The sequence below is a fragment of the Sceloporus undulatus genome, chromosome 5 (genome assembly GCF_019175285.1).
Source record: "Sceloporus undulatus isolate JIND9_A2432 ecotype Alabama chromosome 5, SceUnd_v1.1, whole genome shotgun sequence".
Lineage (NCBI taxonomy): Eukaryota > Metazoa > Chordata > Lepidosauria > Squamata > Phrynosomatidae > Sceloporus > Sceloporus undulatus.
In genome coordinates, this window is record NC_056526.1 from 18,297,370 (window position 1) to 18,319,920 (window position 22,551).

General features: G+C 41.6%; 1 protein-coding gene across 4 annotated transcripts in view; it reads right to left on the reverse strand.

Moving 5' to 3' along the window:
• The window catches only part of LOC121931777 (cat eye syndrome critical region protein 2), a 136,621-nt gene that overhangs the window by 4,338 nt on the left and 109,732 nt on the right, over nt 1-22,551 (reverse strand). The window contains exons 9-20 of one of the 4 annotated variants that reach the window (XR_006104210.1): nt 18,191-18,347; nt 16,880-17,009; nt 16,592-16,629; nt 16,396-16,487; nt 16,100-16,226; nt 12,405-12,826; nt 10,494-10,622; nt 8,029-8,851; nt 5,575-6,979; nt 4,828-4,933; nt 3,793-4,107; nt 2,061-2,131 (exon numbers count right to left, since the gene is read on the reverse strand). Coding sequence is in view for 1 of the 4 variants with exons in the window: in XM_042469787.1 (XP_042325721.1) it covers nt 4,102-4,107; nt 4,828-4,933; nt 5,575-6,979; nt 8,029-8,851; nt 10,494-10,622; nt 12,405-12,826; nt 16,100-16,226; nt 16,396-16,487; nt 16,592-16,629; nt 16,880-17,009; nt 18,191-18,347 (3,435 nt within the window). In the remaining 3 variants the exon portion in view is untranslated. Of the gene's footprint in view, nt 1-1,541; nt 4,108-4,827; nt 4,934-5,574; nt 6,980-8,028; nt 8,852-10,493; nt 10,623-12,404; nt 12,827-16,099; nt 16,227-16,395; nt 16,488-16,591; nt 16,630-16,879; nt 17,010-18,190; nt 18,348-22,551 lie in introns of those variants that run through there. The other 3 variants (XR_006104209.1, XR_006104208.1, XM_042469787.1) reach the window with 3 other exon arrangements.

The following is a 22,551-nucleotide window of genomic DNA, read 5'->3' on the forward strand; positions in this document are numbered from 1 at the left end:
TCAGTCTGAAAACTGCTGCAACCACTTCTTTGCATTTTTAGTTCACAGACCGAAAGGATTATGCACCTGGAATTAATTCTCAAAGAGCAATTTCTTTTGCATGCAATAGACTAGAAAAGATAATGGGAAGAGCAAGACAATGGGCATGCCAAAACAGAGCTTGGAAAAGTTACTTTTTGGGCTACACCAGGGGTAGGCAACCTGCGGCCCGCGGGCCGGATGCGGCCCGGCAAGGCCTTGGGACCGGCCCCCGCCCAGTCCTACTGCCGATTGCCGCTGGAGCCTTTGGCCTCTTGCATGAGGGCATGGGGCCTTTGGCCTATCAGGAGGAGGCGAGCAAGGGGGGGCAAGCGGCAGGCAAGAGGGGCAATTGTCTATAGATGCCTCTGAAACATGCATTTATATTAACATTTTTTAAAAAAATCAGCATTTTTTTGCGTGTCCTCCATCCTTTATAAAAAAGTGTCCTCCATTTGAAAATTTTGTCCTACATTTGTCCCGGTTTATTTATGTAATTATTTTTTTTAAAAAAAATTATTTAATTATTTATTTTTGGGCTTCAGCCCCCCCAGTTGTCAGAGGGACAGCAACCCGGCCCCCGGCTCAAAAAGGTTGCCTACCCCTGGGCTACACGAATGAACAATGGCCATGCTATCTGGAAGATTTGGGGAACTGTAGTCAAAAAAGTAAATTCTTCAAGTAACATTTAGTTCTCCTTTGGAACACAAAACCTGTTAGGTAACTACCTTTGAGTTTGTAGAATGAGGCAACTTGTTTGGACTAAAGTTTTGAATAATTTCTGAAATAAAAATTAATTTGAAGGTAGAGGAATACGAGGAAATGGAAATTTCCTATGAATTCCCTTTCTAGTGTGAAGACTGATTATCTTACGGATGTCCCACTTCCTCTGGGATGGAAAGCAGACACTAAACTTCTTTTAAAAGGAAGTGAAACTACCTCTATGTAAGCCACATGGATCTTCCAGTAAAGCTCAGCAACTCAGGCATTACCCAGCTGGCAAGACCCAGTATTCCATATTTCAAGAACACTTTAGCCATAGGTCCCTACATGGCAGGGATCGGGCTAGATAACCCTTGCAGTTCATTCCAGCTTTATGATTCACTTCAAGGGAAACTACAATGCCTGTGCACAAGTGCAACCATTTCTTCACTTCTTTTGAAGGAATCTGTCCCCCTTTTAGGGCTTACTTGATGCTACATCATGTCAATACGCCCTGCTGCCTTTGCTGTTGCTAAACTGTTTGGAATAAAGGGCAATAGCACAATAGAAAGAGTCTTTTGAGGCAGGAGAAGGCTGAGCCCTGGTGCTATCTGCACCCAAGTACCACAACTGCCTGTCTTGGGTTCCATAGTGCATGCAAGCTTAAACTTTGCTACTAGGAGCTCTGGAAACACAGTGGTTAAATGCCTGTACTGCAGCCACTCACTCACAAACCGCAAGGTTGTGAGTTCAATACCAGCCAAGGGCTCAAGCTCAACTCAGACTTGCATCCTTCGGAGGTCGCTAAAATGAGTACCCAGCTTGTTGGGGGCAATTAGCTTACACATTCTAAATTGCTTAGGGAGTGCTTAAGTACACTGATAAGTGGTATAGAAATGTACTTGCTATTGCTATTGTTACTACTGCAAACTACTGGTGGGATTCCTTATTGTCCACTGATATATCCAGGCACAAAAAAGGAGAAGCTATGAACCTCCACTCCCCAGCCTCCCCACCACCAAACCAAGAAAAGGCTTGGAGCTGTCTTGTCTTCTGATGCAAGAAGGGAAACTCTCCTTATTTTAATCATAACATTTTAAATTATGACTTTTAAGTATGGATTGATTGTTTTAATAGTGTTCTTTTACCGATGGCATGTGATTTTAATTGGTTTATGTTTTTTTAACTGTTGTCATGTGTTGTTGTTCCCCACATAAGGAGAGACGGATAAGAAATAAACATCATCATTGTCGTCATCATCAATATGACTACTGCAGCTGCTGCTACTACTACTACTAGGGTGAAACCTTTCTTTCTCCAAGAAGAACATTGAAGCCTACCTTCTTTCTCAGAGGCAGAACTTCTTCAGGACACCCAGCTTTCTTTCCCCTCCAAAATGGAGAAAAGACTACTTGAAACAAAGGACATTATATGTAAAAACATTTATGCATATTTATATGTATAAGTTACAAACTGCATTGGGCTGCTGACCTGTCCTAATTATCTGAATTCAAAGAGACAGTCTGCTAAAAATGAGGTTGTGAATCTGTTACTTGGCCTTGAGATTGTACAAACCCTTGTATAAACACCTATTGCTGTAACCACAGGTAGATCTCAACTGATCTTTCCAGTTTCAAAATTCTATACACTGTTGGAGAAGAGAAAAAGGGAAAGGCAAGGAAAGAGCAGGAAAAAGTCAAGAAACACTTATTTTAAGGCTTGTTTTAAATCTCAGTTCAGGCATAAGCCAAAGTGATCAGGTCTATAATATCCATCACCTATATGAATTAGTTCATGAAGAAAACATACGTGCTCTTTGTGAATTTGCATTGAGGCCTGGACCATGGATTTACTCAAATCAAATCAGAGCACCATATTATGTCACTCTAGATGGCAATGAAAGCCTTGTTTCTTCTTTTCATGATCATTTTTAGACTGTTTTCATACCTATTAAGCTCCTGTATGCTAGAACTGGCAAGTGACAGCAGTGTCACAGATTCTACAGAATAATGCATTATGTACTTTTATATAGATCTGTTACAGTATATCCCCTTGTCCCCAGTTCTGATATTTTCATATAAGTCTGCCAACACATCAGTATTACGTGCAATATTCCCTTTTCTTGAAAGCTCAGGAACGTCATCTGATAGTTCACTCTATTTGGCAAGTTTTTCATTTGGACACAATGTTTGTTTCTGAAGTCTCCAACATACTGTATTTGTAATAGAGTAAAGGTTTGGGCTTGGATTCCCTGCTTACTTGGCTTACATGCTTCAGTGCTTGCATACAGGATAAAAGGTTGTTCCTTTTCTAAAAATAAACCATCTCTCCATTCTTCAGCATCAAGCAGCTGAAATGAAGGGGAAGGATTTCAATCTCTGCATTGTTCTCATAGGATCATGAGCCAAATTACACTGAGACTAAACAGCTCATTATAGATCTCTGCTTTATATGAATGTTACAGTAGTTGTGCTAAAGAAGCATCTGGAGGATTCACTGTATCCTAGCACCTCCTATCCCAGTGTCTTATGAATTATGGTTTTAATGCTTACTGACACAGTGATTATTCCCAATCAGAAGTTATTTAGAAAAAGATGCTACAATCTTACACAGAATTTCCAGTTCTCTGGAAATTCTTGATCCTGATTTTCTTGTTCCTATAGTGAGAGGAACTGGCAGTGCATATAATCCATGGCCAGGAGAGGGGAACACTGATTTCTCCTGAGTAATTCCTGTCACCAGTTATCAGGCAGTGCTTCAGTCCCAAACTACTGATAGGTGGTGCCAACAAAAGGATAAATCAGAAGTAGTTCCACTATCTCCTGCATCCACCCTCCCCTGAAAGATTTCAATGTGACACGATTGTAAACAGTTTATGATCATCCCAGTGCTATGCCCAGAACATTTTGGGCCAACCACTTCCATCCTAATAACATACAATACATTCACCAACAGAAAGATTTTTTAAAGGCAATAGGTTAAAAAAAATCTGTAAACTGGATTCCTTTCCAAACACACATATTAATACAAGTACTTTCTATACTCTCCTGTTTTTCACCCTGAACAATATACCTGAGTTTTAGCAGTTCATGAAAGTTTCATTTCCCTCAAATAGAGTCCTTTAAATGTTCAATGAAGTCTCTGGTCAGAAACAAGTCACTAAAACTGAGATGCTCCTTCTGTGTCATTGCAACAGTTGTAAAGGTGGCTCAGACCGAGGGAAATTCCATTATAACAGAAAACCACCGAGGAGGTACTGTATTCCACCAGACCTTGGAAGCCAAATGCTGCTGGGAAAGATGAAGGCAGAAAGAATGTTTTCCTTTGCCCTTATCCTGTCACATGTAGCTCTCATCTTCATCAAGTATTTCCTGCCTTGGACTAGCTCTAGAAAAGAGAAAAGAAAAGGAGATCATTACTTGCTTCAGAATGAATTTCAAAAAAGCTAGTCTCCGTCAACTAAAGGTACGCTAGACAGCATGTTAAATATGTGAAGGTGTTTAATGTGTTAGTAGTTGTTTTTTTTTTAATCCACTTCTGGGGTGAATTAGGAGAACAGCTATGACAGTGTCCCTTCCAGTGCAAGGGAAGGAGAATTGGAGATTTGGGGAGATTTTGTCAGAGCTGTGGATTCAGGAAAAGAAGGTATGGCATGTAGGGAAGCTTTTTAATAATCTTCCCCTATGAGTCTTACAAAAATCTATCCTTTAATGCTCCTATTCTCCAGAGGAGAAGCTGCTGTTACTGTCTTGATTCCCCCTCTACTCCACAGCTAATAACTCACACACACACTAAAATGAGACATGCTAAAGATATTATTACATTCAGGTCTCCATCTTATTGCTAATATCATCCACAACAGAACAACTGAAGGAATAGGAACTTGGTATGTCAACACTTACATAAGTCCCATTAACACATTGGTTTATTCTTGTTTGAATTTGCATTTAGGCCTCAGACTGCAATTTCAACTAACTTACCAGGAAGAAAAGCTCACTTAGCTTACAATTAGCTCTCCTTCATCTCTTTCTACATAAACTGCAAAAAGTACACATTGCTCATATCTGATGATAAGCAAACATGGTTCTGCTCTATATTAGCATTTACCTGATCTAGGGGCAATGCTGGTGTTTTTTGTGGTGGAAGCTCTTCCCGAGCTGGTGTTGCTGCAGGCATCTTTGGGAATGGGGCTTGTGGCTGGTGCATATGCATTCTGGAATGACACACAATGGAGAAAACAGCTTAATACCCAGTTGCTCTTTCATATGCACAGTTCACCTGAAAACATACACTCCCACACCAAAGACACATCTGACATAGAGGGCTGACTTCTATGTCCCCCCCCCCTTTATGTTCTGTAACGTTCCCATTCAATTTGACTTATATTACCAGAAGTTCACAATAAAAGGTTGAAAATAAATCAGATAGCCACTTTCCTCTTCCTGAAAATGTAAAAAACTGCAAATAAAACAAAATTTAATCTCTACCACAATATCTGTATGTAGGTACATGCTGCATCATTATATTTATTTCAGAGTAAATATAGACAGAGGACAGGAGAACAAAGACTGGTCATAAACTAAACTATTACCTCAGTCAGTATGAAGTAAATAAATAATCCCTTCCAATACAAGAAGCCCTACTGATGACTTCACTAAACAAAAGGAAAATCGTTATTATGCAGTATACGATCAGATCCATCTGTCTATGCTTCAAAAATTATTTGTGAAGCTCTCTCTCACAAATGGTAATATTGCCTGAAGCTCCTTGTTGTTTTGAAACATTGCTGTTTGAGTTTTATCTTTGACAGAAAGCACCATTCCCACCTCCCTGCTCCATGGAGAATAGTCTTACCCTGGTGTTCTATACAGATCTCCAGACAATCCCCCCATGCCTCCTCCACGTCCTGCCTGTTCCATCATTAAGGCCTGGAAGTGGCCCACATTATCTTCTTGGCAACGATACAAAGATCCTTCATGAGCAAGACCATTGGCTTGACTCGTGGCTGCATGAGATGACAAGTGTGTATTCACTGATGGTCCATAAGCCCTGGGTTGGAAGTGGCTGGCTGGCTGTCGTGATGCATAAGGTGGCCCTGTCTGTTGCATGACACCATGGCGTGGGAAAGCAGATGGGCCAAATCCAAGCCCTGAAGAACTTATAGGTGGTGGGGGAGAACCATACAAGTACTCCCCTGCTGCAGCTGATCTCTGCCTCTTGTTGGCTGCATTATGGTTGTCCAAATCAAGGAATTCTTTGGGACTCTCAGGTCTTTCTTGAGACTCCACTGGTTTCTCAGCCTCTGGTGGCAGCTCTTGCCCACTGCTTGGAACTTCTTTGGTGGCTGCCATATCCATTCGGTTTGGGGAAGCCAAAGCTGCATTAAGTACTTCACAACCCTGCATGCCCATGGTCCCTCTGTCTGAGAAAGGAGGCCTGACCAGAGGTGATTGGGCATGTGGATGTCCAGTGGGACTGGACTGGGTTGGAAATGGCCTCTGCCAGTCTGAATAACCCTGGGGACAAGTATAGTAAGGAGGCTGTTGATAGTGGTGATAAGAAGGAGGAATTTGTGCCTGGTAAGGGTATGGCACTCCCTGGTGGGGACGATAACGAGGGAAAACACCATGAGTGCTGTTATTGGGCTGAAGGCCTCGAGCAGAAAAATGCTGTGAGTGGGACACTGGAGTGGGCTTCCCTCCCATGATAGGACTGAACCCCTGCAATCCTGGATTGATGTGGTAGCGTGTGGCTGAATTTGAATACTCTAAGTTGGGCATGTAGAGTTGGGCAAACTGACCAGAGGTGCCTCCCACCGGACTGCCATCCATGCTAGCAGAAGCACTGGTGCTCTGTCCCATGCAAGGCACAGCTGTTTCCAAAAGATTTTTCCCCATAGAGCAATGGGACTTTTCTATTATATTAGTGGCTACTGCTTTTCCTTCTGTACCACTGGATGGTCCTTGACCTACAGCACCATTTTCAGGCACAGGTCCTCTCTCTGTTGCTGTTATGTCTCTTGCACACCCTTGGGCTACTGGACTTGTATAGTTACTTTCTGATGGCCACGTGCTCTTGCTTTGTGTTGCTTTTGGATCATTTTTAGTTTCAGAATCATCTCCCTCCCCTTCCTGTGTCAAGTTCTGCCCAGAGCAATCCATCTGCAAAGGTGGCTTGGAATGAGGTAACAGCTTGGGATATATTCCTTCAGAAAGACCAACACATTGGGTTTTCTTTTCCACTCCTGGTGGAGGATCCACTGTACAAAGGGAAGTAAAAACAAATCAGAAGGCTTTTCTAAATTATATCATACATGGAAAAACAAATTACTTTAATTTCTTTCATTACATGAACTAACAACAGTAGTCAGCTTCTATGGGCCCCAAACAAATATAGTACCAATCATGTTTTATGAGATGGCTGAACCATGGTAAGAGAGGAACAATGTAATGTGCATGTATTTATGAACATTCAAGCTTTAGCAGGATGTGTGTGATTCCAGAACCTGCTGACTGAAACTCAATCACCAATTATCTTCACATATATTTATAAACAGAGTAGGAATATAATAGAATATACTAAAGAACCTTCCCAGATTTGCATCAAAATAAAAATAGAGGTAGAACAGAAAAGACTGCAACACTGTGTACCAGCCTTCCATGCACCTGATGCCTTCCAGATGTTTTGGACAGTAACTCCCAAGATTCTTGTTCATTGGTCAAAGCTGGCTAGAGCAGCTGTGAACTGAAATCCAAAATATCTATTTGTTTCCTATAGTGTCACACTTAATAGTGTCTGTTCTGTTACCCAATGTAGGGTTTTCCACCTTGAATTATGCTATGGTCCAGATTAGTATCTCATACGTATTCAATCAAACCTGTCCATAGGAAAAACACTAAAACAAAGACATGTGCAAGAGGGAACAGCTGTCTCTGACTAGGCACAGATGATTGTGTTTAAGAGAGCACAAAGTATCCAGTTTGGCTGATGCCAAAAGAGGGAGTGATCAGACCCAGCAACATCGGGGACTGCCTGAAGGAAGAGGCCCCTCCCTCCTCAACTGTCATCTCGGCCTCAGAGGGAAGCGATCAGGCAGACCCAGCAACATCAGGGACTGCCTGAAGGACGAGACTTCTCCCTCCTTTAACTGTCACATTGTATTTTGTATTTATTGCAATTTTTTACTGTACACTGCTATGATCATTGCGGAATAGCGGTCTATAAATAAAATGTATTATTATTATTATTATTATTATTATTATTATTATTATTATGTTTTGCCTTAGTAAAACAAGGATGTAAAATTACCTCTGTTGTTTTCTGGTTCTGCTGTCTGAGTGGCATCCTGAGAATTCCCATTCCCTAGAACTGGTTTTGGAGCCTGAATGTTTGTAGTTGCCACATGGGCCAGTTGTGGAAATGGTCCAGGTAAGTGTGGGGGAGGAGGCTGACGTGGGTGATAAGGCACACCAGGTGGGCATACCCGAGAAGATAGCTGTTGCATGGCAATCATTTCTGGACTGTCCATCATGGAATCCCCACCCTGAACTCCTCTCTGCATTTGAGGCGCAGGCCCAAATAAGGAGGCTGGCAGTTGCTGTTGCATTCGCTGACCAGGGCCTTTTCCTGGTTGTCGAATATACCCTGAGGGTGGAGCTCCATGAGGTAGGAAATTGGACTGCTCAGTCCATTGACTGGATGGCAAAGGAGGTCTCAATGTCCGAGGTTCCATCATGTGGCTCAAAGCATGAGGTGGCATAGGGGGGCATGGACCCATTGGAGGCTTCTTGTCTATGCCTAGGGTCATCTGATTTGCTGCATCATGACTTCCATTCCACACAGCAGGATGTGTGTGGTTAAGGTATTTATAAGGCCTATACATATGGCCAGAGTGAAGTTCTGAGGTCTCTGGTTGTCTCATAGGGGGCCCGTTGAGCCTTGGAGAAAGAAATCCTTGCTGGAACTGGGCAGATGAGTACATACTGGCCTGTGAGGGAGGGCCACTCATTCGACCAAACTGCAGGGATCCAGGCTGTGGTCCTATTCTGGAGACATGCACTGGTCCAGCACATACTTGCTTCTCTGGAACAGGAAGCCGATGTCCTCTGGGATCATTCAATCCAACTGTAGGCTGAAGGAGGATATGGAAACAAAATGTGTATATTACAACTGTGTACTCAGTGCTGTGTTGGAGAAGGTGGTGGCCTCTCAATATAGATAGCTTTGGAGGAAACAGAGGCGGGTTACAGACCGCCGAAGAGCTGTGCTCTGCCGCCGCTGCTGGTTGCTGCATCCGGGAATCGCAGCAGCCAAACCACGCAGTTCCCGGATGCAGCGAAGAAGAAGCGCCAAAATGGCGCTTCTTCTTGTGCCCCGGATGGGACGCAGCGAGGCGCTACTCGCACACTTGTGGCGTCACATCCGGGGCGCGACATGCGGATGCTATGCGTCCGATACGTCAAAATGGCGGCGCCAGTGTGTATAGGGCGCCGCCATTATTACGCCCCCATCATGTGCTAGGGGTGAGGCCGGTATGGACGCTAGGTCCTCAGCCAACCCCTAGCACATGACGGGGGCGCCGCAAAGGCCCGTTTGTAAAGGGCCAGAGTGTTTAGACCCATTCCTGCCTGGGTTCAGATCTGAATTTGGGACAGAAATTTAGCCCTGGTCCCCCTCATGGGTTACATGCACTGAGGACTGGAGTGCAACCCTCATGGTTTTTCTGTAAAAATCTGTTCTGAATGTGATTTCACTCTTCTTGAAGGACCTGGTATGGATTAATTGAACATTATTCTGAAAACAGTTGCTCTGTATATACTTACTTCCTAATTAATACTGTATAAATATCTTAATATGCATTCAACTTATATTAAGCAATTAAATACTTTAGTAAAAAATGACTAAATAGAATCTTCCTCACCAGTGATTTAAACTATGATCTATATAATTAAAAATGAGCCCTTTGGAGAAGTGATTGAAATCATGGTTTAAATCAATTTGATTTAGATGAAATCAACCCTCTCTTGGACTTGTCACTTTCTGTGCAAACTCAGGTAACAGTAATGGCAATGAGTGCTTGTTACCAGCTCAGCCCGAATACCTGTTGTGGTTCCTCTTTGGAACATCACCTGGTCTCAGTTACTCATGTACCAATTATTTCCCAGCAGGACTACCATAATATTTTTTAAAAGGTTGAATTTGAAGGTAGTTTGGAATAGAAGGCCTTTTCTATGCTTAAATACTGCAAGGGACCTTAAGCTCTGGGAAAAATTATTTCTCTCTAACAACTCTGAATCATGATACATTCTTATTGAGCCTTGGGAAAAACTGACTTCATTGGAAGTCTTTATTTAAGCCTAACTGCAGCACAGGAGGCAAGGCAGGGGAATCTCTGTGTTCATATGCACATGTATCCATGAAAGCATGAAAGTGGAAGGGTAGCTCCATCCACTTTAACTTCAACACTATCCATTTTTGTGGTTTGTAGACCTGTCTTAAAAATTGTTTATCTGCTCTGGTGTATATACTGCACACCTTCCTGACCCATAGTCTTTGCTATTTGCTCACTTGTTCTTCATGACCACCCAGAAAAACTTTTAGCATCTTACGGATAAAGAAACATAACACAGAGACACATAAACTCTGTGCTAAAGTTGTAATAAAACCATCATCAAGCAATTATTCATTAGACAGAGTTGAGATTTTCTTATCACAGGCTTCCTTGTACTCGTTGTATGTGTAGGTGGAAGCTCATAAGAAAGTCCATTTTATACCTGCATGGCAAAGTGCTGGTGCTGATGACTTGGCTCACCAGGATGTGGTTCTGGTACTCGAGGTGACCCATATGGTTTTGTTGGATTGGGTCCATGCAGAGAGCTAAATGTTCCTGGCACTGCTGGCCTCTGTATAGGGAATCAGATGACACCAGTGAGACTAGATAGTGGCCAACAAAATTGCAGTTTTCAATTATTTCAGATAGAAGAATTATCATTAATTCAAACAAGAACCTTATTTTGTTAGACTGAATTTGGCTGTTTTTCTGATCCTTCTCTTATTTTCATACTCTTAATTTTGTTTTCCTTCTTTTTAAAAAGATATCCTCTAGCTCTGTAGTACCCAGGCAGTGAATCTAGCAGCGTAGCAAAGATCCAATTGTGGGTTACCTGCTTTAATTACAGGCCTCTCCAAACAGGATCACACATGGCCATCCATGGCAAAGGCCACTGTCTAGTTCCTCAGGTAGACCCAGGTTAAGTTCTTGTTCAGTCATGAAGCTCGTTAGGTCACAAAAAGCTAATCATACAACGCTTCTTAGCCTACAGTTAATAACCCATCATTCCTTTGTGAAGAAAACAGATAAAGGAAACTTCGACTGGAATCCTGTTGGTGACTTATACTAGTGCTTGGCTACTTTTGTTTGTATAAATCAGTCTCTCTTTCTCTCTCTCTCTCTTAGATTGTGGTGCAGTGGCAGCAAAAGTTGTCCCTGTCAGGAGATTAACCTGAGAGTAGGGCAGGGCAGATTTAATGGGGTTGGCTTTTGCTGCTTCCCCACCTACTACTGTTGTAATGCTCACAGCCTCTTTTCTTCTGCCACCTCATTGCCACTGACTCCTCTGCAACTCCTGCTGACAGCATAGTTATGTCAACAAATAGGAACTTGCTCAATACAGCCCGCCCTCCCCAACTGCAGGCTTGACACCAATGGATTTAAGCATTTGTGGATGCAGGTAAACCACTCTAGAGAGTCTTTTGGCTGAAGAGCAGGGTATAAATACTCTAAATCCTACTGGCAGGACCAAGCAGAGTAAATCCAATGTGAAGTAGAAGGCTTTCATGGCTGGCATCCATAGTTTTTTGTGGGTTTTTCAGGCTATATGGCCATGTTCTAGAAGAGTTTGTTCCTGATCTTTCACCAGCATCTGAAGAAAGAAGATGCCAGCCCCAGATGCTGGTGAAACGTCAGGAACAAACTCTTCTAGAACATGGCCATATAGCCCAAAAAAACCCCACAAAAAACTATAGAATAAATCCATTGAATCAATTACTGAATAGTGAGTCAACACTTATTTAAATTCCACTTAGTGAGTTGAGACTATCAGCAGAATTCTGGCCACAAATATCACATTTGAAGTATAAATAATTATCACATTTGAAGATGGATGAACATTTTTTCTCCATTCTTACTGTATAGAGACTAGGCATCAAATAGGAATGAGGGGAGGAGTATGAGGGGAGGAGTATACAATCTTATTTGCTCATTCAGTTTGGGAGTAAAGTGGATCTTTACAACACACCTTTTCTGACATACTGAAGCCTTTGAAAAGCACACTGTAGCCTTCAAAATGAGCTAAAAAGGGAGAAAGACGCACAAGATTTTTTTTGCCCTTTCTATGGTCAGATATTCAGTAGCTCATATTCTTAGTTTTTCTTTGCAGTTAAAGATGTAAACAATCTTAACACTTTTCTTGTAATTTCCATATAACCTTTCCTTCACCATCCCATCACCTGTATTTTTTAAAGTCTGATATAAACTGCATGAAAAATTAAGTAAGAGGGAAAGTAAGTTAAGGAAATGGAAAAGTGAATTAGCTTATTGTTACTTTCTCCTATCTCCTGGCCACTCCTTTACACCCTTTCCCAAAGGACATATTTTTCTCTCATACCACTGGGCTGGTACTCACCACCTGACCAGGATGGGATACACGACTGGGCATTCCACCATAGTGGTGTGAGTGCAAGTATTCTCGGCCATTGGAAGAGGCTACCTCTCCAGAGGGCTGACTTGAGCTGCTACTTGGATCCTCTGCAGAGAAGAGGAAGGGAGAAGAGGAAGAAGTGGAAGATACTCTGTGTTTTGCCTTGTGAGGTGGAAGTTTTCCTCCATTTTGCATATGCAGTTGTTTCTTGCCAGATCCTTCAGAGTCCTTTGATCGGGTCCAAACATTTCCTGTACTAGAACGTATAGTCCGACGGCTTCTTTTTTCACGCTTTCCATCTTCTCTGATCCAGAACTCATCATCTGTGTCCCCATCTTCTCCAGGGAAGTGCTTCATCACTGCACGGTGGAAACATCTTTCTAAGTTGTAAGCCATTTTAGTGTATTCTGTATTCAGACAAGCAAATAAAAGAAACTAGGTATCATGGGCAGAATCATTTTGAATATTGACATATCTCTTCTGCATAGAAATAGCCTTGAAATCTAGACTATACTTTCTCTGTGCTTGAACTAGTTTAAAAAACAAAACAAAAGAAGGATATAAGCATAAGCTGGAAAACAGAAGTGTGCCACATTACAGAGTTACAGTGGTTTGTTACAGCAGTTTGACATCAGTTTCATGGTTCTATCCTACAGAATCCTGAAAATGGTAGTTCCACAGTCCTCAGCTATAACACAAGAGATATCTGGTAGAGAATTCTAAGTACCTGACTAAATTATCCATACCAGAATTTTGAAGGGCCTAGCTATACTATCTTAAATGGGATCAAATGAAGGTAATGATGTAATGTAGATTTCCTCCAGAAAAATCTACCTTCCCTGAAGGTAACCCCATTGGATTAGGGAGATCTACCAATCTGCACAACTAACTCATTCAGCAGCCTGCACCCTCAGTATTGTTTTACAAGCTGTACTTATTCAAACTATAACACCACAAAAAATTGTAGCATGTAGCTTAAAGAGATGTTCATAGTGTGAAGGTAGTTGTACAATAACTCAAACTTACAATGTGTGCAATGCTATTCATATAAAGTATAACTCCCGTATCCGTGGGACCGGGATCCGTGAATTCACTTACCCACATCTGAAAAAAAAAAGTTCTCTCTAGGTATCTGGAGGTCCTCCAGCACAATTCTATGGCCAACATTAGCCAGAAATATAGGGTTCACTATTATCTGCAATTTTACCTATCCACAGTAAGTTCGGGAACATCGCCTGTGTGGATACGGGGGGTTGTAGTCTAATCTCTGCCTATAAGCAGGCAGTACTCCAAGAAAACTAAAAAGAGCCTAAGTTGCCAAGATGAGACCATGCTCAGTTTGTAGTTCCAATCTAGGGCTGGAGTTAAAATAGCAATGTAGAATACTGTACAAGACATGAAGCACTATGATAAAATAACATACATGTGATAATTCAACAACTAATACTCTACTTGCCCAACCATTACCACCAAACTTATGGGTCTCCACTTGTCCCACTGCTCTGGTATAATAACAAAGTTACCACTAACTTTGAGTAATTGCTGCTACAGACTCAGTCAATGGATCTGATACTGTGGGCAGTACTAGTAAGCAAAGTACTATGTACAAAATCAGTTGTGTATAGATGGTAGAAATAATGAGAGCAATTAATGTCAGAGCAGTTACTGTGGGCCGAGAAATTGGAGGTCTAGAAAGGTGGCAGCTATTCTTGGTGGGAAGTGGGAGGACATTGCCTGGATATTGGGCACTGCCAGTCTCTATAAGATGGTGAATAGAAATTGTATGATCTCAGCGCCTTCCTCCAGAGATGTTCCCACTGGTACCTGTCCATGTATGATACCAAAGTGGGTGGCAAATCTTTTCTATTTCTGTATTCTCAATTGGATAGACAAGACAAGGCGTATAATTGTTTCCTGTAGAATGGAGACCTCTGTCTTGTAGATGGTGGAAGAAGCTTCGACAAATGTCTCAGTGGAGGAGTAACAGCCAGTTGCATAGCATAATGTGGAGGAGAAAGCACATATTGCTCCTCAAAAGTCTTGGATTGGACATTTTTCACAATCAGTACTGACACAGAGTTGGACTGCATTGGGGTAGGTGATATAGAAGTTGCAATGACTGTACAAACCAAGAATGAAGATGTTAGGACTGTCTTGTCAATATGTTTTGCCTTCTTCTTCCTCTCCCCTTTAGGCTCATGATCAGCCAACACAAGATCCTCCAAAGTGTGTTGTTTATTATGCTCCAATTTCGAGACAGAGCAGTGTATGGAGGAGAATGAGAGTCCTGATTCCCCAGCAACTTGCCCTGATTTTTTTGTGGGAGCAATGAGTGGATGGTGCTGCAGGTACTGAATCCCCGACTACTGAAACAGTGATAGACTGGGGGCTTATCTTTGGTAGAGTCAAATAAGGTTGGCTGAGAGCTGGAAGCAGTTGTTGGTACTTAAGATAGTTGGCTTCATCCCGACGCTATCATTTCTAAAGATGGTTTTGACTTTTCCCACAGTTTTGCAATGGTTGTTGAAGTGATGAAAAGTGTCTTGCTGGGAGCTGCTTACTTCAACAGCTGAAGGGATTTTCCCCAACAGTATGATTTGAGAAGCCTAATTTTTCAAAATTTGTGCAGTGAAGCCAAAGCAAATAGAGAACTACTGGACAATATGTCCTTCACCTAAGCACTAATGATGTTTCACATGGATGCCAAAGTTTGACTTTTCTCCCACAAGAGGAACAAAGCTTGAACAAAGAGATAGAGACTGTAAGAGGGAATAGGGGAAGATGGTGGGAACAGAAGAAAATGTGAAGCAGAGGGAAAGGGTTCCTCCCTCTTTAGATAGCAGTAGAATGAAGAAAAAGATCAAAGATGAAGGAAGCGAAGGATAAATATAAGAAAGTAAAAGAGAAAGATAAGCTACTGAACACTAGATCACTTTGAGAGAAGTGACTCATTCAATGGACAGAAAGAAAGTGAAGAACAGTAGTTTGGCAAGAGGGATTCCTGACAAGCTCCTCTGCTTTAAAACATTCTGAAGGTGCAAAAACCCATTTGTGCAAAAACCCATTTGTGTGAGGCATGGAGACCATGAACTGTATTTCATGAACTAGACTTCACACACAATTTCACAATGTGTGAACCACAGTATTACAAAGGAAAGCTATGATTCTAAGAATGTGCCAGAAAGTTTCATTTCTTGCCTAACAGAAGCACAAAATAGCATCACAACTTGCATGATGTTGAAAAATTATAAAAAATTATGAAAAAATAGGGCTCCTAATGGCCAACAGTTTTGGCTTCAGGACATAACACAGGCCTAAATCTAACGGGTAGCCCTGAACAGAGCAGACAAGTTGACTCAACTGCTTAATGCTTTAGTAAGTCCGACTGCTTACATGGTACTAGACCAGCAACTGGATTTAGACTTTTCTCCACATCTTCCAGTCCCAACAGCTTCTTCACTTCCTGCCTTCTAACCCATGCCACACATTAGTTTTTAGGGTTCTCCCCTCCTAATTATTTAGGAAACAGACTGAGCTATGCAAATACACTTCCCTTAATTCTTAACTGTTTGTTGAGAATTAAGAATCATCAGCCTCTTTTCTTATATTTCTCATCCAGGCCATCTATGAGATTTCTATGATTGTAATCCAATAGCTGGAATTCATGTTCAAGTTCTTACCACTGTTTTCACCATTGTATTTAAGGCAGTTCCTGAACATGGTCTTCATGTCACCCATAAATTCTTCCTTAGTGTAGTACTGATTTCCATTTAGCTTCTTTTCCATACTAGAGATATCCATAGGAGCCTGTAAAATACCACAATGTTTAAAGCCAAGTAGCCATCAGTTATGTTCATCCTTACACAGTCCCTGTCATTCCCTTTGACCAATGAATCATATTCCATATCATTATCTTCAACCCAGTCAACAGAAAATAATAACAAGGTCACTGATAACACATTATGTGGATATTTACCTTAATGATCTGGTAATAATTTGGGGCATAAGATTCATCAACAGGCTCCAGGAATGGCCAGGAATCCTTGTGGGCTTTCACCACATCCAGAACTGTCAGTAGCAAACATATAACAAACTGTTACACATTTGTAAGGGATGCCAATACTTTCAAACCCAACACACTTAGAAAGTTAAGGCCTGGAACAGTGACTGACCTTTGTACATGGCAGTGAACTCATCATCCAATTCAAAGCTGCAAAGTGAAAATACAAAAATGAATACATATTTTTACTCAAACTTTGGTATAAATTTCTTAATGCTGAATATTCAACAAAGGTACAGTCCTTTCCAAATAATGGCATCCCTCCATTCTCCTAATTCATCTTCCACATAGTTTCATTTTCTGGGGCCTTCCATCCTGTTTCCACCATCAAAAGTGCAACCAATTGCTTTACAGTACAGTATGTGTGCATAGGCACTACACTTCAGTGCACTATACTTACAGGTCTTTGGTCTTCCTCTCCTCCCTAGCAGGTGAGCTAGGATCCAAGTGAGAAAGTTCAGGGGGAAGCTCTTTTCCCTGGGCCAGCAACCATGCCCGCTCTTCTCTGAGCTTCCTTCTTTTTGCTCGTTCTGCAAATAGGGTGGAAATTGTTACACTCCTAAGGAACTCCATCTCATGAAAGCCAAAAGTGTCACTCAACTACAAATTCAGGAGTGATTTGTATTCCTGGATGTGGCTGTGCAATCATTTTTTCAAAAGAAGCATAATCATGTCAATTCGATTTCTGTTGCTATTGTACAGTGGGGCCTCACCATTCACAGGATTGGCATCCACAGATTTAAGCACCTGCAGATGGCAAGCCCCATTGTCCCCATTGGTGGCGTGTGCACTCGGCCCACTCCATTAGAGACAATGGGACTTGAGGTCCTGTGGGTTTCTTTGTATCTGCACGGGGGACGGGGTCTGAAATGGATCCCCATGGATACCAAGGTGACTGGTCTGAAACTTCCATTTCTGAAGTTTCACTACTAACAATTCACTTATTAATATATGGCGTCCCGTATGAGAGCTACTGCTTGTCTTGGCCTATAACGTAATTAATCTTATTTAGTAGAATACATCATAAGGCTTCACACATCACATATAGAGGGCAGCAGTTACTATGTCCACTCCTGATCAGGTAGGAAGCCCTATTCAGGTGTTATATAATCTTGATTAAGTAGACATGCAAGGTACCAGCCCTCCCCCCTTCCACATGTTGAGAGATAATCTGAGGGGAAGAGATTCTTGTATGTATGGAGATTCTCTAGGTAATTGGAAACTTTGTAAAATCAGAATTCTGAATAAAATGGACAGTCTCCAATCAGAGGATGCTTCACACTGTTGAGAATCAAGTGGATATGACCAGCATGCGCCTGTCCTTGCATATTTACTTTTACTTTACTTTAACTATATTATAGAACACCAGAATAGGACTAATGCCCAAATATAGCTATTGTTTACAGATAGGTGGAAGGTAAGACAAGCAAGAACAGCTTATTTGAACAAATATTTGAATAAAGCAATATACAATGTGTATAAAAAGAAATTGCAGATCAGGAACAATGGTTAATTTTACTCTCTCATCTTCAAATTTCAGAATAAGTCACATGCAATTCTCCTATCCAGAAGAAAACAGAAGAATTCTTCCCTCACTCTTAGTGGTTACCTATCCATCTCTCCTCACCCAAAACAATGGTTTTCAAATTTCATTCATGCCTTTCTATACAGTATAACAAATGGCTTTCGTTTATAGAGGTTATCTACATGCCTTCTACTGCTTTCACTTTCTCTTCCATTTCTCGTTTCCTCTCTTCTTTTAACATTTGTTCCTGCTCCCTCTTCTGAACTGCCAGAAGGATTTGACGCTCTTCTTCCTCTTCTTTCCGCCTCTGCTTCTCTGTTCTGCTAAGCATAATTGGAGTTACCTGTAGAAAGGAACATATCTATTTACTTGTTCTACTTTTCTTCCAAGATGCTTATACCAGGGAACCTAGTTCTCCCACTATTATATTCTCAATAAGCCTAAGGGGTAAGTGCAACTGGTAGACAGTGATTTGTCCAAGGTCACCCAGTAAGCTTCCAGGGAATTTAACTATGACAACTCAGTGAAGTACCATATTTTGTTTTTAAATTGTTTTTTTTAACTCAGCTCATTCCCACTGAAGCCAGAAGCATGATCAAGCTCTCTTCAGTACAACATAATGATCATGACTGTTAATAGCTTCCAAAGCATCAGAAATTTAACAACTAGTCAGTGTGTATTACACAACTGGTTCGATATGTTCTGATCTCCTTGTTCCTCTTTAAAGTTGAGTAAAATGCATTATGCACTGTGTGTGTGCCTTCAACTTATGGTGACTACATGAATTTTTTTAGGGTTTTCTTAGGCAAGGAATACTCTCAAGATGATTTTACTAGTTCCTTTCCTCTGAAATATAGGCCCCATACAGACAAGCCAAAATAAAGCTGCTTCGGGTCACTTTGGAGGTACAGTGGTGCCTCGGGTTACGAAATTAATTCGTTCCGCGGCCGCTTTCGTAACCCGAAAAGCCTTCGTAAGCCGAATTGCCATAGGCGCTAATGGGGAAAAGCCGCGTTCTGTGCGAAAAAGCCGAAAAAAGCACCAAAAATTTTCTTCGTAACCCGAAAAAACATTCGTAACCCGGAACAATGATTTCCAATGGGATTTTTTCGTATCCCGAAAATTTCGTAACCTGGGTATTTCGTATCCCGAGGTACCACTGTATTCTGTTTAAATGATGCATGCGTACTAAGAGACTGGAAGCCATGCCAAAGCCACGATCCAGTCCTAAGTACTGGAGTGCAGCTTTGTTGTAACTTATGGATTCTTAGTACGCATTCATCATTTAAACAGCATACCTCCGAAGTGACCCAAAGCAGCTTTATTTTGGGCTGTCTGTATGGAGCCATAGATATAGCACCTGGTATCAATATAGAACCTTTAAGCAGAAGTAGTTTTGGGAAATAATTCCTTAGGAAGGAATTAATGTTTACGTTTTATAATTTGGGTAATTTTATATTTTCTTATGCAACTGTAACTGTTCAGATACTATAGCATGTACATAATTTGTACAGAAACAATCCCATGCATGGTCAGACAAATGAAGAACTAAATAATGTAAAAGCTCTCATCACTCTCTAATTGTTCTGATTCTCTGTAAATTATTCTCTTGGGACGTGTTGCTGTGGATTATTTGTATACTGCTGCAACACTAGTTCAAATACACAAGTTCACTCTAGTGGGAAGGGTTACACTCAAAGGACATCTTGCATTATGGTGTGAGGAGCAGGTGTTTGAATCCAGGTCTCCATCCTGTTCCCACTTTTCACTCAGGAACTGGCATGTTGTAAAGCAGTCCCAACCTTGTGATAGTTTAAAACCCTTATCTAAATGCAGTACTCTGTTTCTGAAGAGCAGAATGGGTCTGGGGTAGATTCACAGCAGTTGCTGGTGGCAAGGGTTTGAAGTGATGTCAGACAATTCTCCAAGGGAGCATTACTGAAGGAAATGACTAAATAGCATTTCTGCAACACAAATGCAGAAGCACTTAGAGTATCTGTGGTGGAAGCTAGCCTGCTTTGTCAACAGTTTGTCAATGCACCCTCAGGTCCCATTTGCTGGCAGGTGAAAAAATGAGGCAATAATGACAAAGATGCAGTTTTTTTCTCTGGATTAATGACTAGGAGAGAGCTGAAGGGCAGTAAAGAGGTTCCATTAGATCATTAATTCTCACAGAATACATAGTGCCAAAGCCTCAGTTTTTAGTGTACATTCTCTTTAATTAGCCCCTAATCTAAATTTCACATGAAAAAGAGTCTAATTCAGCGACCTGTAAATATATTCAATATATTACTACTTCTATTCTATCTCTTTTTCTTCTTCTTGCCAATAGTTGAGAGTGACAAGGAGCTACATGGCCCTGTGAAGTCACACCATGCCTACTGCAATTGTGTTAAAGACACATTACTCAATAAATCTAGCGGGCAAATGCTTAGGAACATGAATCTGGATTCTGATGAATCAAACTATTGTTTCATCTACCCAGAACTGTCCAACGAAGTGTTTCTCAACCTTTCTTATCTTAAATCGCACCACTCTAGTGAAGAACCTTAGTGCTACTTAGAGAAAGAAAAATGCCATTTCCCTCCAAGAATAGCACCTATACATTTACAGCTGTTGTTATTATATTTCTGCTTTATGGTATATTCTAAGGACATAAAAACTGGCTGTTATCTTGATAGGTGTAAGGTAAGGAAACACAAACAAACAAAAGTAAGAATTTAATTACTAGTGGGAAACTGTAATAACTATTTGCTAAAGCATCCACAAAACACAATGTTATCAAGAAACATTGCAATAGTATTACTGGGAATATTTTTTATTCCTATGACTAGAACACCTGGGTTTCCCCTTGTATTCCACTTGTGGTGCCTGTCCCATGGGTTGAGAATCAGTGGCTCCAACCTGACTATTGGCTATCAGTCTAATTGGCAGAGGTCCTGCCACTTGATCCTTTCAGCAAGAGATGCAGAGGAACATTCTTTGTCTATACAATGCATGTACAATATGATCTGTAACTGGCTTGTTTGGAGTTGTGTGCGTATGTTGTGTGCCTTCAAGCTGTTTCTGACCTGTGGCAACCCTAAGGCGAACCTATCATTTAGAGCAGTGATTCCCAAACTTTGGTCCTCCAGGTGTTTTAGATTTCAAGTCCCAGAAACCCCAGTCAGCTTAACCAACAGTTAGGAATTCTGGGAGCTGAAGTCCAAAACATCTGGAGGACCAAAGTTTGGGAACCACTGATTTAGAGTTATCTGACATATATACAAAAAAGACAATCTATATAAAAATGTACTCTGTGTCTTTAATACTAGGGTAAAGATACATTTGTATGTACAGTGGAACCTCGCCATACGCGGGGGATCCGTTCCGGATCCCGCCACGTATGGCGATTTCTGCCTATGCTCAAGCCCCATTGTTTCCAATTGAATGGGACGCGCCGCCCCTTCCGCCCCGCGCGCGCCGGCGGCTTTGAGCGCCTATGCTCAAAGCCGCCTATAAAAAGACCGCGTATGCGGAGGCCCCACTGTATTACTTTTTCTAGTTTTCTCCAGGCACAGAATTGGTGCCAGTTTCCCACCCTAGAATGAAAATTTCTTCACAACATAAGATATCATTGATCTCAGATCAGAAAATATCTTTGCTGGCCAAGTTAAAAATTGTAGTTACAATATATAATTGTGTATAAGGCAAAAAATTTAGATCAAAAATTGACCTTAAAAAACTTGGATCGACTTATACATGGATCAATATGAGTGAGGAGGAAGGAAGAAGGGCAAGCCTTCCTCCCCCAAGTCTCTTCCCAGACAGGCTGCCTCCGGAGGGGACAGCCCAGCTGGGAAGACATAGTGAAGGCAATGGATTGCCCCCACAGCCTCTTCCAAACTGAGTTGCCTCTGGAGGCAACAGCCCAACTGGGAGACACAGGGAAGGCAATGGATCACCTCTGCAGCCTCTTCCCAACTGGGTTGTCTCTGGAGTGGACAGCCCAGCTGGGAAGTTGATGGATCACCCCTGCAGCCTCTTCCCAGTCTGGCTGCCTCCTTAAGTCTGACTCTCGACTTGTCCACGGGTCATATAAAAATCCACAACCTTGGCCCAAAAAGCTGGCTGTGACATATACACTAAGTCAATGTACAGTCAGGTATATACAATAATAGCTCCTCTTCACTTCTCAAGCCCCTCTCCTGGCCAAATGAGGGAAGAATGTGCCTTCTTGGGCAGTGCTGCTTGGAGCTGTTCCATGTACACTGAACCCTCCTTATTTGTTGGGGGATTGATGTGAGGACTCTTTGTGGATATCAAAAACTGTGTCTACTCAAGTCCCTTATATAAATGCACTTTAGTATAAAGCTCAAGTGCTATTTTATCTCTTCCACTCCACCACCCTGTGTGTAGACCAAAAGCAGCCATTGCCACACACGCAAACCCCAGCCTTCTGTCATCCCTAGACACTCACTATCCTCTCTTCCTCTATTGCTCCTTCCCTCATGCGCATTTTCTGGTGAACATTTAGGTCCATCTTTGTTAAGAAACAGAGGACATAA